Source organism: Scomber japonicus, chromosome 20, assembly GCF_027409825.1.
Source record: "Scomber japonicus isolate fScoJap1 chromosome 20, fScoJap1.pri, whole genome shotgun sequence".
Lineage (NCBI taxonomy): Eukaryota > Metazoa > Chordata > Actinopteri > Scombriformes > Scombridae > Scomber > Scomber japonicus.
In genome coordinates, this window is record NC_070597.1 from 20,007,210 (window position 1) to 20,026,702 (window position 19,493).

At 39.4% G+C, this 19,493-nt stretch overlaps 1 protein-coding gene across 2 annotated transcripts; it reads right to left on the minus strand.

Annotated features, from left to right (window-relative positions):
• Positions 1 to 3,280: 3,280 nt before the first annotated feature.
• On the minus strand, positions 3,281 to 13,887 carry tefa (TEF transcription factor, PAR bZIP family member a). Of its 2 annotated transcripts, none has more exons than XM_053340919.1 (5): positions 13,674 to 13,887; positions 7,266 to 7,652; positions 6,557 to 6,777; positions 4,205 to 4,416; positions 3,281 to 3,678 (listed from the first exon to the last, which is right to left on the minus strand). In XM_053340919.1, the coding sequence occupies exons 1-5, from the start codon at positions 13,756 to 13,758 to the stop codon at positions 3,657 to 3,659; spliced, it is 927 nt and encodes a 308-aa protein (XP_053196894.1). In that variant the 5' UTR covers positions 13,759 to 13,887; the 3' UTR covers positions 3,281 to 3,656. The 2 variants fall into 2 exon arrangements, with proteins under 2 accessions (XP_053196894.1, XP_053196893.1); XM_053340918.1 differs by lacking the exon at positions 13,674 to 13,887 and adding an exon at positions 9,224 to 9,484.
• Positions 13,888 to 19,493: the final 5,606 nt, after the last annotated feature.

Below are 19,493 nucleotides of genomic sequence, written 5' to 3' on the forward strand. Positions count from 1 at the left end.
ACTCTTCAGGTTTTAACTTTAAAGAGACCCAACATTCCCACATGAGCAACAGTGGCAAGAAAAAACTCCCTTTTAACAGGAAGACACCTCAGAACCAGACTCAGAGTGGGAGAACATCTGCCTCGACCGGTTGGAGTTGAGAGGAGAGAAAGGAAGGATAGAGGAGAGAAGCACAATGAAAATCAACAATGAAGCTAGAAGGTCCGGGACTGGAATCTGTCATCCGGACATCTACAGGCCCAGATTACCTGTGAGACCAGAAAGCACAGACAACTCCGGGGAAGAAGTTTAGGTTATTGAATGCATTAATAGAACATGAATATTAATGGATATAGATGGATGGATAGAGAGAGAGAGGAGCCCAGTGCATCATGGGAGTATTTTACTTTCTTAAATCCTATATGATAGCTAATCACATATCTTTGTGTAGTGGACTGTTGGTTGGGACAAAAAGACCATTTTGATTGCATCTTGAGCTTTGTGAAACCATAATGGACACATTTCATTGTTTTATGTGTGGAGACATTTTACCTGTGGTTTGGTGTTACTACTTCACCTTTCCTCTTAAAATACCAGTGGGAGTTTGTTGTTAATTTACTGGGGCACTCTAGAGAGTTCAGAGTCTGTTCACAGGTCTTGGTTTGCATGTGTGAAGGAAAGTTGGATAACACCAGCACAGACTCTGATAAATGAGGTCGACTGTGGCTGATGACTAAAAGACTGAAAATGAAAAGAATTCAGTGCAGTAGAGATAAATAGAGAAGAGGTTATTAGACCAGGTTAGGGCTGAGCAAGTACATACCCAGCTGATATTATTGGTTAGTTTAATCTGCTTTTTTTTTAAATCATGGAACAAGGGTGAACTTTTAATACTCTCAGGTTTCTTGGTATCATGAAACAATATCTCTTCAGTCCAAACCACTAACTTCCAGACATTCAGGCTCCTGGTAGAAAATGTGAAAGAACCACTTAAAGATGAAACTGTTTAGCTTCTTTCATCAACGTTAGTCACTTTCTATAAGCTCACTCTGAAAGCACACACACACACACACACACATCAGATATGGGAACAGGAAATTAAACCGCTCTCCAGTTTATACCTCTTCTGTTGACTTGTTCAGACTGATGAAATAATGGGATTTAAGATAGTGTTGAAGCTTTGACAGATTAATACCTGGTGCCTGGAAAAGGTTTTCATAGTGATTATCATCAACTGTAACATTAACCATGAAAGATTAGACCAGGACAACATATTGACACAATTATTACTATTATAAATCATATTTATTCACACTATCACTGAGTCACTTTGTCCAGTATTGTTGATACTAAGTCAATGGAAAATTTCACATATCTTCCATTTCCTGCTACTGAGACTAGATAGAATGATCCAACACAACCGTCTCCATGGAGAAAAAAAAAGACGTGGACACCAAGACTTTCTCAACAAGGCTTTATTTTTTACATACGGTCTATACAAGACACAAAAAAGTAACCACACTCAAAATGCAAAGACACCGTTTTACAAATAAATACAAAGACTGAACCAGGAAAGTTAAAAACAACCCCTCAGTTATCAAATTGACCTGTTCCAGAGTGAAGGCAGACGCAATCTGAACTGTAGCAGAGAGCATTAAAAAATAACTGTTTAACAAGTCAGGAAGCTGCTCATAATCATTCATATCAGCGTGATGCTTTCACATACACTTTAATGACATCAATTATGGATGTTGTGACTCGTTGTAGAGTAAAATGAACGAGGCAGGGAGTATTGCTGACTCTAGAGATTTCCATACCTGACGTTTTGTTTTACTCCATAAGATATGAAAGATTTGTTTGTTTAATTTTTTATTATTATAGGAACACAAGAGAGCCCCCTTACTTAAAATAGATTTACTTTGGTTTAACCCCTCCCCCCTCCCCCTCCCTCATTTCCTGAATGGCAAAATAAATCTGTCTGGATGGAAGCACAGCAGCAAAAATCTTACAAAAATCCCTTTTTAAAAAAAATCTGAATTGTACAGTAAAAAAAAAACTGGAGTGAGTCTGAACTTTCATTTCAGGTGTACTCATGATTGTGAGGGATTATTTTTATATGAGTCTATACATGTTTTTTTTTAATAGGAAAATCCTGCATAGTAAACCTGTAAATAATACACCCCACCCTTGAAACTGACTGCACACTGCATTGAAATGGCTTTAGACGTTAAAGACACTTGTAGATTCAGGGGTTTCCTGATTATTATTTTTTTTTTATTTACCCCCAAATACAGTCTGCGGTTATTGAGACTTCCTGGTTTGTCAAGAAATTAGAAAAAAAATTAAACCGGCAATACAGGCTGCCAGTTTAAAATGTCTCGAGTGTGAATTCTAAGACGGAAATGAGTTAGAAAAGTTAAAGTTGTGCGCAAACGTCCTAAAAACTTAGTCGATACAATCTACATGCACAAACACTGCTAGGTAGTTTTTTGAAAGCCAGGTTTGGTTTTGTGTTATAATAATAGTGAGATCTTCACCTATAGCAGACCAGCTTTCACTAGCCGCCTTTAATAAAGCACTAATTCAAAATACTTCAATTAGAATCCGATAGGCTCATCTCAGAAAGATGCTTGTATTCATTTAAATGTCACTGCTTGATATTCATCCAAAACTAAATGCAGGCTGTTAAAAAACCTTCGCTAGCTGTATCTGAGCTTTTTATGTCATGATGCTGAATATATTTGTAAAATGATGGGATGGAAAAAAAAAAAAAAGAGAGAAAGAAATAGAAGTCCTGAAAGTATCATTCTAAGCTACTTATTTACAGCACATGCATCAGTGGACTGTACACGAGTCATCTGAAGCGTTACGGACAGAAATGGAGAGCGAGGCAGATGTTGTACGGGTAGCGACACACACACATACACACACATACACACACACACTGAGACAAAGAACAGAGTGTTAATGTACAGGTCTGTGCGTGAACACACCGCTGTGTCACTGTAATCCCCTGAAGAAGCTTAAGTTATTGGAAATGTCACAGTCAGAGAAGTGGTTGTGGGCGACAGAAAAGCCCAGCTCTTCACGTAATCTGCCTCTTTAGAATAGAAACTTTGGAAAAAAAAAAAAAGAAAAAAAAAAAGCAGGTATCAGAATTCACCAAAACGTGGAAAGAAATGGAAGAAATCTGTAAATAAGCTGATCTCTATGACACCTTAATGATGACTAACACATAACTTTTACAGCTGCTACCAAACTATAAACTCATCATCATCTAAAAAAAAAAAAAAAAAAAAAAAAAGAATAAAATAAAAACAGTTTGTCCTTAATAAAACATCAAAAATGATCTCTTTCGGCCAAAGGCATACAAAACATGATAAAGGGACGTCTTGTGAAAGAAGAGTCCTTAAGAAGCACTTGAATATCCTCACACACCCTGCTCACACACACACACACATGGATGTTTAATAAAATTCAATAAAAAAAAAATCTGATATCGGTGGTATTACATCTCATGCTCTCACACCTCCTCTTCCTCCTCTTCATCATTCATCATCATCCTCATCATCATATGATAGACTGTATTGTTTGTTTTTTTGTCACGTGCCGACCCCCTTCAACGGCTTTGATTTATTTATTCATTACAGAAAACAAATGAATAAATCAAGTGTGGTCTATTCGTCTTCCGGCATCGCACTTGAAAGAGAAAGAGAAAAAAGGATTAAAACCAAGGGGAGGAAGAGGAGGGAGAAACATTTTAAAAACACATTATTCTACTTTTCTAACCAGATTAGCTGTACAGTACAACATTAGGTGCGGCCTTTTACAAAAGTTGAGACTGAAGGCTTAATGTGAATAATCAAATCATCTATAACGGGACTTCTGTCTGCTCGTACGTGAAGCGGCACGCTCTCTGCTCAGCTTGTTATACGTTACATCATGCTCCTATTTCTAAAAGTAATGCCCGTTAACTCGAAGTCAGGGAGTGTCTGACAAAAGTATCAGATAACGGAAAGACCAACGTTTGCTTTGTTGGTTTTGAAAGAGATAGTCTCTCCCTCTGTGGCCCGCCGCTCCAACAGAATGTCAGCGGTAGATTTAGTTACCAATCGGCGCTGCTATGAGAATGTTTTCAAACTAAGAGACTGACGCTCTGTTGTCTCCTCTGCTCTGCTCTACAGATGGCAGCTTTAAAACAGTTTCTTTTCTTTGGTCCCCTTACAGCGGTCCGAATTTGTCTGCGTAGCGGGCGGCGATGTTCTTGAAGCGGTTGCAATCCTTCCGCAGGTCTGCCACCTCCGTCCTCAGCGCCGTGTTCTCCCGCTCCAGGAACGCCGCCCGGACGGTGATCTGGTTCTCCTTTAACCTGCGGGCGTCTCGCGAGCGTTTGGCGGCGACGTTGTTCTTCTTCCTCCGCTGCCAGTATTTATCATCCTGGAGGAGAGGAGAGGAAATAAGACATCATAACAGAGATTAAAACATTATAACGACAAACAAAGAAGTTAAGATGGCTAATGTCTTCTTAAATAGCAGTTCTCCACTACTCCACTTTGCCAACACTTTAACCCAAATCTGACCTTGCCCCAAAGTAATTAATACTGCCTAACAGACAGGCTCAGTTGTGCATGTAAACAAAGCCAGTGTTCTCACAAAGGAAGGAAATAAAAATCCCAATTTAGACAAATCATCAGTTTGCTGAGTCACAGTGAGTTGCTAGAACACTTTCATTGTCACATGGCCTCATTTTTTCCCAAGTCAGATATTCAAGTGTGTCAATGGCTCTTTCACCCCACTTGTGGAATGGAAAATAAATCCGGGCTGCAGCTGTGTATTTTGTCCTGAACTGTTCAGGATGTTTGGTATGCTGCCTGACTCACAAGTTCTGGTCAAAATGGTTTAATAATCTACTCCAACTCCAACATGTGGAATAATGATTCTGGTGTTTGTTTCCATCTGACACATTTTAGCAGTACACCTCTTGGCTGTAGCCTGTGGGGCAGTGGGTAGCGTGCTCATGGATGTACATTGTATGGATGTTTGCTTTGAATCATCTCTCAGTAGCAAATACATGATGATGCTAATGACATTTACATTTCATATGAAGGTGAATGTTACTTTTTAAGAGTTATGTCTGATATTAAGAGGTTGTTTAGCTCATTTATAACTAACCTGCCTTGGTAATGAAAAGAGGTTTGTTATTGAAATGTAGTAGCACAAATCACAAGTGAGTGTTTAACATGGCCAACAGCCAGGCTCACTTGAATATGTAAACAAAGCCAGTGTTCTCATAAAGGCTGCGAGGGAAATGAAAACCACAATTTAGAAAAACTGACAGTTTGCTGAGTCACAGTGACTTGCCAGAGCAGCCTCACTGTGATACTGCCTCATTTCTACCCTGCAAGTCAGATATCAAATGTGTCAATGGCTCATACCCTGCTAAAGCATGAGGAAATAAAATATTGCTTTATATTTCGACAAAGGAACACGTTTTTAAGGTGAAGATGACCTTCTCAGACTGTTTTCAGTGATCTTTAAAGTGGGTAAACAACGTGGGTGGAACAGTTTATGTATTCGTCCCACACTGTTCAGTACAGGATGTTTGGTCTGGTGCGCAATTTTACTCATTTCGTTACTCTCTGACCTAAACAGTTCAATTGAGTACCACCCCACTTTTTGGCAGTGTACCACTTAGCTGCATTGTGCGGGTAGCATACCCTGGTTACCAAGGTTACCCATCATGTGACGGTCGGTTTTTCACTCGGGCTTTGATAAACATTTGTAATTTGTGACGTTGTCATAAGAACCTATTGTGGTGTGTTAGAGCAGCATGGTACTGTTGCAGCTGCTGCAGGTGGAGCTGGTTTATATATAGTTTGATAATAAATGAGCACAACACAACCATCAGCAGGTGTTCTGACCCCTCACAAGAAACAACTGTTGTTTTCTTTTCCTCTGCAACCAAAACTAAACTGCCTCAGCAATAGTTTTGAACAATGAGCCATTGTTGGATGTTTACATTTTCCAAAATAAAAAGGGCCAAAATATTATTTTCTTTCAATCATTATATATAATAATAATAATGATAATAATAATAATTCAAACCATGAATTATGTGTACTGTTACACCCCTAATAAACTATGCCTATTCTCTGTTTTTGAGCAAAATGCATATGATAGTGTAGCCCTTTTCACACTTTGTAGGGGCTAAAGTCAAAGCTTTTAGTAAATATAGAATAATTCATTATTATTAAAAAAATAAAAAGGTACTTTTAAATGTTGCCGGAATTTATGATTTTAACTACTCTAAATGATTGGGTACATTTTAGTTTTTTTCTATCATGGTGACAGCTAAACTGGAAATCAGCATTACACAGGCCAACGTGCACTATGTGTAATTCTACATGCTGAAGAACTGGAGCTTATTCTGCTATTTTGACAATGTAACTTTTAAGTGTTGAAGCCCTGATTTATGGATGAGTTAACTTTCTATTTCAGTGACAACAAACTGCAGTAAAACCATGTAGAATTGACAGATTGTGTTTCAGATGTTTGTTTCTTCTCTTTTCCAGCATACCTTCTGTTCTTCAGGCACAAACACCTTCTTGGCCTTTTTGATCATAGGTTGTGGCTTCAGCTCCTCTTCACTGAACTTGTGTTTACGTGGGTTAAACAGTTCGCCCCCCGGCACACTTGACAGCACCAGGTCGGTGGGATCTGGCTCGTAGTTGATGTCAACCTCAATATCGTCGGGGTCGATGGGCTCGGGCGTCTCTCCATCCTCATTAGTGGTCACCTCTGAGCAGAAAAACACAAAGAAATATTATACAGCTGTAGATCATAAATGTAAACCTGCACTAAGGATACATCTAGTATTGATCTTTCTCAAATGTACGCGTGTTGGGTGGATGTTCTGACAATCCCATGGGATGATCCTACAGGAAACTATACTATCTCTACTATCCCCCCAGTGACCATCTGAGGTCACTGCAATGTCATAGCATATCTTGTTTGTGTAACATTTGTGAGCCCATAAGTACATAGTATAAACTGTAACATGGAAAATGGCTGCAGATTTGATTCTTGTGCCAGATCAGCAGGTTTGTTTAAGACTCTGCTACTGTTGGTGTAACACTGTTAATTGTCATGTCTCAAGTTTTAACTCGGTAAGAATAATCTCACTGAACCTGAACAGCTGGTTTTCTGCATTGTACAATACATTCAGTAGGGGAGTTTTAGTGAAATTATACAGCTGTCTCACGTGCGATCCTCCTGCTGCCACTCACCTGCAGTAACATCACATGTAATCTCAGACTCGCTGTTGGTGATAATCACCACTTCCTCCCCGCACTTATCCAACTCCTGAATGGGCAGCAGAGCCACCGAAGCCACGCCTGCTCTCTTGGTACCATTTATCTGGGCTGAGGGGGAAGCTTTCAGATTCAAGATAGTATCAACATCTGTGCTGCTCCTCAGGGGGTCTTCATCAGCTGGGATGCCATTCTCCATGAGAAACTCCTCCAGCTCCATGTACTCCAGGTGGAAGTTCTCGCCATCGTAGGGGATGGTCTTATCCCAGATAGCGGGGGTCAGGGCGGCTGACGGCCCCATGTCACTGCCTCCTCCACCCAGATCGACATTATCTCCCAGGACCAGCTTTTCTTTGTCAGTGTCTGCAACACAAGAAAGATACACATTCAGAAACAATACGTTCTGTTCTTATGAATCAACAGGAAATGACGCACATTTGAAGGTACACCCTTTTCTCAATGATTATTTCAGTCTTTATTAACAAGGGACAGTAGAAATAGATAGGAAATGACAGGAGAGCAAGATGAGGATGACATCTAACAGAGGGATGGGGATCTGGTCTGATGTGAACAGAGTACACTGCAATTAAATTATACGGACCGTCGCTGGTCTAACATGACGCCACAGTGCTTTATTTTCTAAGAGAGTAAACCTTGTTTGTTTGTCCTCACCGAGACTTGAAATCTGATCCCAAAAAGTCCCTCAGGACCCAAACCCGAGCACTTAGGTTTTATTGCATCTTTCAACAGGCAAACGACTGGTTGTAAAATCTGGAAATTTCCATGTCACTGTTTCACCAGTGCGCTCTGCTACAAATCTCTACTTTGGAGGAAACGTTTACTAATGTTCCGGATATCAGTGTGACATTGAAAGTCATGTTTTTGTTATGATTTCTTGCAAATGTGGAAGACTTTATCATTGAGCCCATATAAATAATTGTACAATCAGCTCATTGCCACAGTGATAATGTAAGCTTTGGACATTAAGTTCCTATAGAGCATGAAATGAGCAAATGTTGATGCACCCTTTAATACAACAATCTTTGACAGATACCGCACATTCCCTTCACATATTTATAGCTACATTTTAATCCACAAAACACAAAGTCAACAGGGGAAGCTTTACAACAACAAAACCTGCATTTAAAGCCAGAGGCGTGTGTAGAAAGCTCCAACTTTTTCTGCGATCCTGTGATCATGGCAAGCAGACAGTTTATTATTTGATCCAATTATTATAGTTTCTTTAATAACTCAACAGACCTACTAGAGAAAGAGCTCATTAGAACCAAAATACATCATTATTATTATTTGTTAGGAAACTGAACAATGGCAAATGTATGATCATGACACACAGGAACATTTCATATGAGGGCAAACTATTATTTTACAGAGTGGTATCTGTTTTTAAAGAGGTTGTTTAGCTCATTACACAAAAACTGAGACATCGCTAGAAACTTCTGTATGGTGAGGTTGGTCAGGAGAAGAGAGGACAGTGTGTACAAAAACACTGTAGTATGCTTCCAGCTGAGGTTAAAATACGCAGACTTTCTTTATTTTCTTCCTGGTGCAAAAATAACGATTCTGTCAAAATCTGACCGTCATTCAGATTTTTTTGATGTAATTCAATGTAATTTTACAGAAAGACTAGATGAATGTGCTGGTATTTCTTTGTTGGTGTGTGCTTGTATAACTGATTTTGTTATGGTGTTGACTATAAATGAATGTCTTTCGTGTCTGCACTTTCGTGTGCACTACAAATGGAAATGATCTAATAGTGTGGTTGCACATGTATGAACTTATCCTTCAAATACAATGTTAAGGGATATTTTAAAGTCGGCTACATTGTTATGACGCCATTCTTCTCACGTGTATAGTCATTAACCCACATTGGCCGCTGTTTATCCTGCGTCCATTTAACGGTGAACGGGCCTTACCGTCGTCGCCGTCCAGTATATTCGGCGGAGGCATTTCCATTATTTTCTTCAGAGCCACCGGGAATGAACTGGGGGCCCCGGTGGCCGTTTCCAGTGTGATGAGAATAGGCTCCCCCGACATTTTTCCCTCCTAGTAGTGACTGTAGCAACCAACAGAGCACAGCAGACCTGTTGTCTCGGTAACGTTAGCTCTCCGACCGGGTTTGTCACCGTCAACGGCTATCAGTGCAGCTAATAAATCTGCTCTTAAAAAGTGTAACTACGACCGTCCGACTATCCTTGACTGTATTGACCCACTTCCTCTGCGTATTAGGTGTTAAAAAGAATTCGGTGTTCGGAATAAAACCGCCCCACCCCCCTCTCGTCAAAAAAAGGAAAAATTACGACCCCAGCCTTCCGCTGATTGGCTGGTTCCGCCTCGTCCTCATTAATATTAATAGATCCATTAAACAAAGGGCGGGGATCCTACGAGGAGCCTATGGCTGTCGCTGTATCAAATAGCTGGCATTTCATTGGTTGACTGAGTTATATATGTTCCCCTGAATACATCAACAGAAAAAACGTGTCACGAGCTAAATATCATTGGCATAGTTATGGCTGTCTGACCTGGATCCTATATGTTCCCACAGAAACCGGCCAATAATTCAAGATCATACTGTCAGTCAAAACAGTTTAAACATATATGTAGAAGGCTATATGTTCACAAAGATGTCGATTTGCAGGCTTTTAAACTTTCAGCAAGTTATTATTGGTGGAAAGTCAAGATATGTTGAGATGTAATTGTCGGTGCGACCTATGGCGCATACTTCGTCCAGACGCTATACCGCATATAGGCTGTGTGTCTTCTGCTCACATGCTAACCATGATGCAAACACATGCAGCTGCAGACCTTACATATGTACCAGCGACCAATAGCGTTGCTCTGTGCAGTTCACAAGCACAAACGTGCAGAGAGGGCGGCGCCGCAGTTAGTGCCCATACAGAGGTTCCACCTTGCGGTTTAAATTGCAATGTGGTTGCATTGCTGTAACTAAGGAGAGATCACAAGGGCAAGGATCTGTATGGAACACAAGGGTTGTCACAACAGTAAAGAACAAGATGTACAAGATTCATGTCAAAACAACCTCTGCCACTTCACCTCAGGCATTTGTGTGGCTGGTCCCACCAAGGACCATATCATATTTAGTCTAGTTCATCCTGAATGCAACGATAATCCCACTAAAAAATGTTCCACCTGTTTTCATTGATTAAGCTAGACAAAACAAGATAAACCCAATTGATCTTCCATAAAAAACAAAGAGGACACATCATCATCCTGCCTTCACTTTACTTTAAATGTGACTACTTCAATATGTTCATATACCAAAATCAATATGATCAATGGCAAAAAGCAGCTGTGCAAGTCTCCTTGATTCAAGCTTTTAGAGAGGCTCTGCCTTAAGTTCATTGAGCCCCCATGTTGTTTCTCTGTGTCATGCATAATCTGTTTTTGGCACAACAGAGGAGGGATGAAGATGTCAAGGTCAGCTGTTGCAGTAAAAAAGCGCACATAAGCATGATGAAGGTTACTGTGTTCAAAGTGGACATCAAAGTCTTCACCACATACTTAATAATATCTCATGGAATATCATCTCTGAATTTACCAAAAGGATAAACTACATTGTTGAGAATGGAGACTTGTTCTATGGTTAAATGACATTTTACAAGTTTTTGAAGATTTTACTGTCTTGGAAAACAAATGATAAAGCAGCACAATATAGAGGTATTTCAAATCTATATGTTACAGGCTCTGTGCAGAGTACAACGTTTATAGAAAACCACTTGACATCATGTGTTTGGCAAAGGCAAGAATGATCAACCTCTAATGGTAAGAACTATTATTCTGTTTGTGCATTTAGTAATATTATGTGTTGTGTGTCATATATTTATATATTTAGCTATATGGGTGATTTTACATGAGCAATACACTGCATTGAGATGATTTAATCCATTGTATTCTTGTCTTGTGACTTGTGAGTGAAATGACAGTATTTCAGCACTAGGTGTATTGCAGTGGTACAGGCATAAATGCTCCCAGCTCAGCTCAACTTCTTATTTAGCTTTTGACCATTACCTGTGTGATTTGACATATAAACTTGACTAGAAGCTCAGAATAATTAAGGTGGATTTTAATGGCCAAGGTAGGTAACATCGGGTGTGAGTGTTTTGTACTGCGTGACATGGTTTGGGGTCCATGGGCATCAGTGTCCAGGGGCCCCTGGGGTTACTCAACCAGCCTTGCCCATCACCCTACTAATTATACATGAACTCACTCCACCTCAGTTTTAAAAAGCCTAATGCAAACTTACATACAAAGTTTTTTCATGGGGTCGCAGAAAGACTTTGAAATTACATTTTCATCACAAATTCATTCACACACACTATATACAAGCAGATATTTATATGTATGAAGCCCCAGTTATTTTCTGAATGAACTACAACACATTGTTTAGACTTGTTGAAAGCCTTAAAATAGGTGCGATCATAAAAGAGAAGGCTGGGAGCAGCAGACAGCCTGTTTTAGCTCACGTGGATGCACAACAACAAATTTAATTTAGTCACTTTAGTTGTTGCATGACTGTGTAGTCTTTAGGTATTCAAACACTGTACAAAATGATCATCCTTCACATGTCAGCTTTCATTTACATTCAGAACATGGACAAACACCTTTAAGGAGTATGTGTCCTCCTGTTTAGACAAGTCATAACGCACTGTCACACACAATAAATGTAACTTAAACTCTGAAGGTGATAACTATTGAGTGCTCACAGTGCATATATTAGGTGTCTTTCCACAGGTGCTACAGTAAACACAATCTATAAATAATGAAGCCACAGCTACAAAGCTTTCAGAGCTAAATTCAACATGCCACGGTTCACCGGGGGGTCCTGGAGCTGTACATGTGCCAGAATAATTATGAAATCTGCTCTGCATTGGTCATGTGCCACATAGTGACTCCAACTATGGTAAGTGATCATTTGGTCTTGACTGACAGTTTCTGTTAAGGTTAGGGTTAGGGATGCAATTATTGTAGTAAAAATTAGTTTTTGGCATTAGTTTCTCAACCAAACTACAACAGAAAGAGTTCATAAGTACCAAAATACATCAATACATTATTTGTTAGATTTCTAAACAGTGGCAAATGTGATAATAGTGGACATATACATTTCATATTAGGGTAAACTAATCATTTATGGAGTCTTATCTGATATTGAAGGTTGTTTAGCTCATTTATAAAAAAGACACAAACACTGAGAAGCGATTATGAAAGCATGTTAAAATGAGGTCAGCAGCAGCACTCCTCTCTAAATAATTATATTACTTGACTCTAATCTGATTTTTGTAGCATGGTCCAGATTGGCAACATAAGGCAAACAGAGCAATCTAGTGATTTAATCATGAATCTACACAACCCACAAGCCATTCAATCCTGACAAATGAAAGCAGATGACAAACACAGATCACCAGCACCATCAGCTGGTTTTTTTCAACCAAGGCTGACTTTAATTATTCACCATTAAAACAGCAAACATGTGGGAAATAACAACACCTCAATCTTTTTTTTTTTTTTTTTTTAAATATCTATCTATCTATCTATTTGTTAGTAAGGAGCCACTTACATGTCTCACTTCACTCACCCAGTAGGTGTCGCTGACTATTATTAGGATCCAGTTGGTGTTTAAGGACACTTGTTGCATGTATTTCATATGCAACAGGACAGAGAGGTCCTGCTGCTGGGAGTAAATGTCAGTTTGATGTATTGTGTAAAGGGAGATTTCTTCTACAAATGATTTTAAATGTCATTTGTTCCATGTATAATATTGCAGATTGGTAATGGAGCTTGATTATTGCAGTTTTATACAATATTTCACTGAGCTTAGGGGAGGATATGGTCTGAATATATTTAGCTAAATTCAGAAATTGAGTGTCAGATAATTAAAAGAATTAAATAGGCTGATATTTCTATAGCCAAAATCACTATGTAGTCTCAAATCACAATTTAAAAAAAGCTATAATTAACTGCTCCAGCTTAATTATACCATGCCACATCCCCAATGATCACTGACAATAACTTCATTTTAAGATTTAATACATTTTAAGAAGGCACTGGCTTAGTTTACATGTGTCACTGCGTTGTTTAAACTATTTTCTTATTATCTTATCCAACAGGTCAATAATCCACTAGCCTACTTCTGAAGGCATGAACCAGATCTGTCAACTTGTACAAATCCCCATCCAGCTCAGCTGACTATTACGCAACACTCACGCAGTTGTTTGCAGACATTTCAGAGCAAAAAAAGAAATACTGCTAAAACAACAGTTCTAGCATGAAAACAAGACAGTGCTGCATGTCATTAGAAGAAAAACTCGAGCAAAACATATTTCACTGTTTGGTTTGACTGCCACTTACCATGTTCATCAAAGCTCGGGAGAGTAAATGGATGCTCAAGAAGAGACCTGAAAATCTCCGGGATCTCCGGGATCTCTGTGGTCATGTTTAGTTTGTTTTATCCCTTAAACTTTCAATTAGTGAAAAAAAAAATGTCCCAGAGCAGATGAGCAGCTCAGACTAAAAGTTAAAGAGATTCTGGAGTTCGAGTTTACACAAACCTGACAGCTCTCATGAGAAGGTGTGAGGGACTACTACAAATATAACGGCTCACACGTTGTGCACTCTAAACAAGTTACTTAACTCAGACCGCCCCCTCGGCTTCCCCGCGACCAATCAGAAGCGTGCTTTTCGACAGCGATGGACGGAACGAGCGCTGATTGGCCAGTGGGTGTATCCTTCAGAGAGGTGGCAGCCAATCCGGAGCCAGGTTGGCATTACCTAAGGGGAAAAAAGGGGAGAAAAAAAAGAAGAGAAAAACTGGAAAGGTAGGCCATAAATGTTGCAGACAGTTACATAACAAGACGGGTAATTAAATCCATAACACAAATAGTAAATTAGAGATCAAGTCTGTTTATGTTCTGATTTAAAAGGATACTGACATTTCTTAACGTGTTATTATTATATTAAAGTAATACCACAGGAGGTGAGAAAACTTAAACTGCTAACTTTAAGGTAACTTCACTGCAGCACACATTTTAGCAGGAAAATCACATGTTGCACTAATTACAGTTAATAATAGCTCATTTCTTTTTAAGTGTGCCTTAGCAATATTTTAGTGGGAGCCTGACAGCTACACAGCGGCGTCAATTATACTAATAAAAGTATTATTTACACTCAAGTTTGGGAAACCTACCGACAGAGCCCTACTCTGAACTCTGACTGTGGGTTCAAAGTACTTTCAGCTTATGGCTCCAGGCTAAGGAGCATGCTGTGTGTGGGTTACTGAGTATGTTCACATGTGCAGTACTGCAGACACACACAAAAGAACAAAAACCCCTTTAAAACACTGCTCTGACACATTTAGAGCACTTCTGTTCACAGGTTTTTGTTGACACTATCAGACAGGTAGTGACACTACCTGTCTGATAGTGTCAACAATCAGTCATTGTTGTGTTAACATTAGTTTCTATGTAAACTCTCTTCTTCATTTACATAACCAAAGGAGACAGACAGCCTACACCATTGTCAGTTGTCAACAGGAAGGGTTAAAAAAAAAAAAACTTACATTCTCTTACGAAGAACTTGATGTGCCTGTAAAGTGGGTGAACTCATCTTTTAACATTTTATTTATATTCATAAATCTATCAATTTGGTTAATTAATCAGATCATTCTCTCTGCAGGTTATCTGTTGTGGAGGCAAGTCATTCCTTCTTGGTGGACTATTGTGCTTTTTATAATATTGTCAAATGTCTTCAAGAGAAGCAGAAAGGTTTCAAGAGCTTTTCTTTTCACATGAACAGCACACGGCGGATAGCAGCACTGACGGTGGTGACATTTGGCTTCTTCTAGCTAGATATGATAAGAGAGAAAAATTCAAATATATATAAATATACATTGTATTGAAGACTGTGCACAGGCAAATGGTAGTTGTGTTGTCCACAAACTTAATGACGGTGTTGGAGCTGCGTGTTGTGGGTTGTTGGTGAAGAAAGTGTACAGGACTGGACTTATCATACACCCCTGGGGAATTGCATATGGCACTCCTGAGTCCAAGGTCCCTGAGCGTAATGACTGAGAGAATACAGTGGTGTTTAAAGCTCAAAAGTAGTTCACAAACAGTGTGGAGGGAGAGTGAGATTGCATGACCCGTGGACCTGGTTTGCAAACTGTAGGGGGTCCAGTGTGTCTAACAAGGAAGAGGTGATAGTCATTAAGGCAGGCAGTTTTTGTTTTTTTTGGGGACAGAAACAATGATGGTCTTCTTAAAACATGGGGATCACAGACCGGGCCAGGAAAATATCAGTGAAGACACTGGTAAGCTTATTTTCACAAACTTTGACTCAACTCAGAAGGTTGTCTGCGCCAAAAGCCTTAGGCCCACTCCAAATCCAGCAGTGCAGGAAAAACAGCAGTCCTACCATTCATTTGAGCAGGGTAAAGAGTTTAGGCTGCGGGGGTGGGGATCACATGGAGACCACATGGGGTAAAGCAAACCCAGGATTCACTTTTGCTGAAACAGAACCTGGCATCACCCTGTGGTGAGCCAATCATATAAGACCGAAGACCAGTTTCAGAGCTGTACAACCCTGCCGAGAGAGAGTACAAAGAAGTTAGCAGGATGAGGAGGGGAGGACATTTATTTTCTGATTCATAACGCTAGAAGTTAAGTTAGACTTTGATATTTGCTTCCTTTAAAAAGTAAAAAAAAAAGTGTGAGGAATCTGAGAGCATGAGATGAGTGAGGGAGCAGTGGTAGGTAATCAAGCTACAGAGTGAATGAAGAGAGGGAGCGGCTGTAGCGAAAACAAAGCAGTCAACAGGAGAAATAAAACGTTATGTTCTGGTTATTTTACGGCAGTTGCATTCTAAAGCAGAAATAAATACTCCCACACCTCCACACAAGCCTGCAGGCATTGCCAGATATGGTGTGAATGCAGTCTTACATGCATTGATCTTCTCTAAATGGGCACAGAGGAGGTACTGATCTCAAAGTGGGAGTGAAAGGTGTTAAGGCCATCTTGATAGAGGAGCCGTTACACCCCCCCCCCCAAAAAAGCAGGGGTCTTCCTTTGTAGTCTGTAATGCCTCTCAGTCCATTCCACCTTTTCATCATGGTGGCATTTTCTAGCTCATGTAGAGTACAAAGTTAACAACATATGATATGAGTAACACATGAGGGTCCTTCATTACCTTTAAAAAAAAAATGGACACACACAACACTTTTTTTTTTTTTTTTTAAACAGTCTGTTTATTAAATGCTTTCAAGAGATTTGGTCCACTTGTGTGATCATGAACTTCCAACCAGGGAGGAGAAAAAAACACAAAGTTGAGAAGATAAAACGGAGAAAAAAAAAAACAACAAAAAAAAAACATAAAACAACAAAATGTAAAAATACAGTACAAAAAGAGGCCTTGTTTTTTTCCGTTTCTTACAACCCTGGTTTCATCATCCGAGTTATTGAAAACAATTCAAATAAGCAATAACTTCCAACTGAATAAAAACTGATTCATTAAGGATTTTTTTGTGGCTGTGTGGGTGTGTGTTGGTGCGAGGGAATCAAATGACACAAACTGTATCAGGGGGCCAGAGGGCGGGGGGGGGGGGGGGGGGGGGGGGGAGTTAGGTCACATGAATATATTCTTCTGAGCAGGATCTTGTTGTGCGACCCAGAATGTCGCCATTTCATTTAACCGCATTGAGGAAGAACCATTTGTTTGTAATAACCAGAACTGATGCACAGATAACTGAGATAACCTTTAAAATCAAATGACTTTCAGGCAAATCATATCAAAAGAGAAAAGTTTGCTACAATCCTATAAACACATTGAACATAATTGATCTTGCCATGCCTGTGTTATCCAGCAAATATTGACCTCTACAGCAGAAATAAACTATTAGTCAGTCTGCCTTTGAGAAATGAAAAAGAAAACAACTAGTTATATTCAAAATGCCACGTCTGCCTGCTTATGCACAAGCTGAATTATTATCACTCATACTTCAATGCTTAATTACTATATGTATAGATGGCACAGCAGGGAGTGTCATGATTTCATCTGCAGCCAGTCAGAGAAGCTTAAAACACTATAACTAAAATAACTTGCTACAGCCCTTCAACTGAGAGAAACCTGCACTGATCACGCCTGAATTGGAACATAAAAATAAACAAAAAGTGAATGATTTAACAGGTAATCTTTTTTTTTTTACAACCGGTTCGATGTGTTATCAATGTGCAAACATGAATAAGCTGTAGTAATCGAGTGATTCTGGTATCAGAGGAAAGCAGCTTTCAGGTCTTGTGGACTGATTTTCCTCACTAAATGACTGGTTATCAGTGTTATTTAGTAAGGCAGTCTTACAGGATATACATGTAATAGGATGTTGTGCACCAGTTTGTTTAAGAAGGCAAACCTGAATCCAGTAAAAGTCACGCTATGTGGTTGGTACACCTGCCTCCCCTCTAAATTTGTGTCATGATTGACCCCGCCTTTAACAACACACACATTAACATGCAGCACAGGTATCCACAGTTTTGTCTTGTTTTTTTTCTGTGTCAGTTTGTTATATCATCAATGCTGGCCGTCCACCAGTAACGGAGGAGGAGGCACCTCTTTTTTCAAATGCTCTGCTATAAAACAAGTCTTTAAAAAGGCAGGACTTGTCATAGTGGATATAATACCAACAATAATCATAAATCCATGAAGCCAAATTGGATATTCTTCTAAAATTAAATTGATAGTTTATCTGCTACAGCTTTTCCAGCCCAAAATTAAGACTTCCAAATATTTGGCTAGTTACAGCTGATGTTCATTTCCCATCTCAGCTGCCTTTTAAATATCCTTAATGGACTATATTTAAGTAAATAAAGAGCATTTGGGTGTGGAGCCCCCTCCTTACAACTTCTCCTTTGGTAAAACAAGATGGGGACACATGACTGACCACAGCAAACGCTTCTCACAGCCACAGAAAAAAAACAGCTCCACCATCTCTTATCTAAATTACCTTATAAGGGTGTCTAAGTATTATAATAGGTATCAGGTATCATATACTGTATATAGTAAGCAGGATTATACAATAGGGGTATGTATCATCTTATAGGTGTAGTATATCGAATAAGGCGCTATACGGGAGTATATAGGCCTCTATGTATGCTTTTGTTTCCAGATCTGTCTTTGCGTGATGAATCAATTAAAAAAAAAAAAAAGCACAGCTCAGGCAGTGAGCAGCGAGCTCTGTTGATAGTATCACTGTGACACTGCGGAGGGGAAACAGTTAATATATATTTAATCAATCCCCCCCTCCCCCCCTTTGGCCAATGTCTAAACTATCCTAATGCTTACAAACAGAGCTCAGTTCACATGAATATATATATATAATTATATTTATATATATATATAGCAGGTCTACAATACTGTGTAAATATCATGAACTACTGACAACCTACAGCTGTTGGCGGCGGCCGATGACTTGCTTCACCGCCGCCATACTGTTTCCTGCTCACTGCCTCCACAGACAGAGCTGTGCACTGCCGCATACACAGACGCATATTTACTGTTAATTATTATATTCATACATGGATACATATATAAAGAGAGAGTTATACATTGCAATTAACATACATATATCAATAGCATATAGAAGAGAAATAGAAATAGTCAATAGATAGCAATCATTATCGTCATCATATTCATCATAATACTAGTAGTAGTAGTAATACGATCCCTCAGAGAAGCTAAAACCTGGGCTGTTCCAGATGAGGGTTCATTTAACAGCAATCCCCCAAAAACCTCACTGCTGAGCGACTGACCTCAGATCTGCAATTTAGGCTTGAATTATGATCAGGCATGAAGTCAGTTTTAAGGAGCTGGATGATTGAAACACAGCAGCCTTTAGTGTCACAACCGTGGATAAAAATTATCATCCTGGGGTTTGATGACCTCATCTACAGGTCTTTTTTTCTTTTTCTTTTTTGCTCCTACTGAGTATAACCCTCCTTAGCGCTGGTTGAGTGTTGTTAAAGATCGAGCCGATGGCCCTCTGAACACAAACATCGACTAATATTTTAAATATAAAGTGCGGCTTCGGTGAAATTTTCACCTATGCTGCACAGAGAAGTAAAAATCTCCTTTATTCTTACTCTGCATTTGTTTCCACTCAAGGCTACTGCTGCAACCCCTTC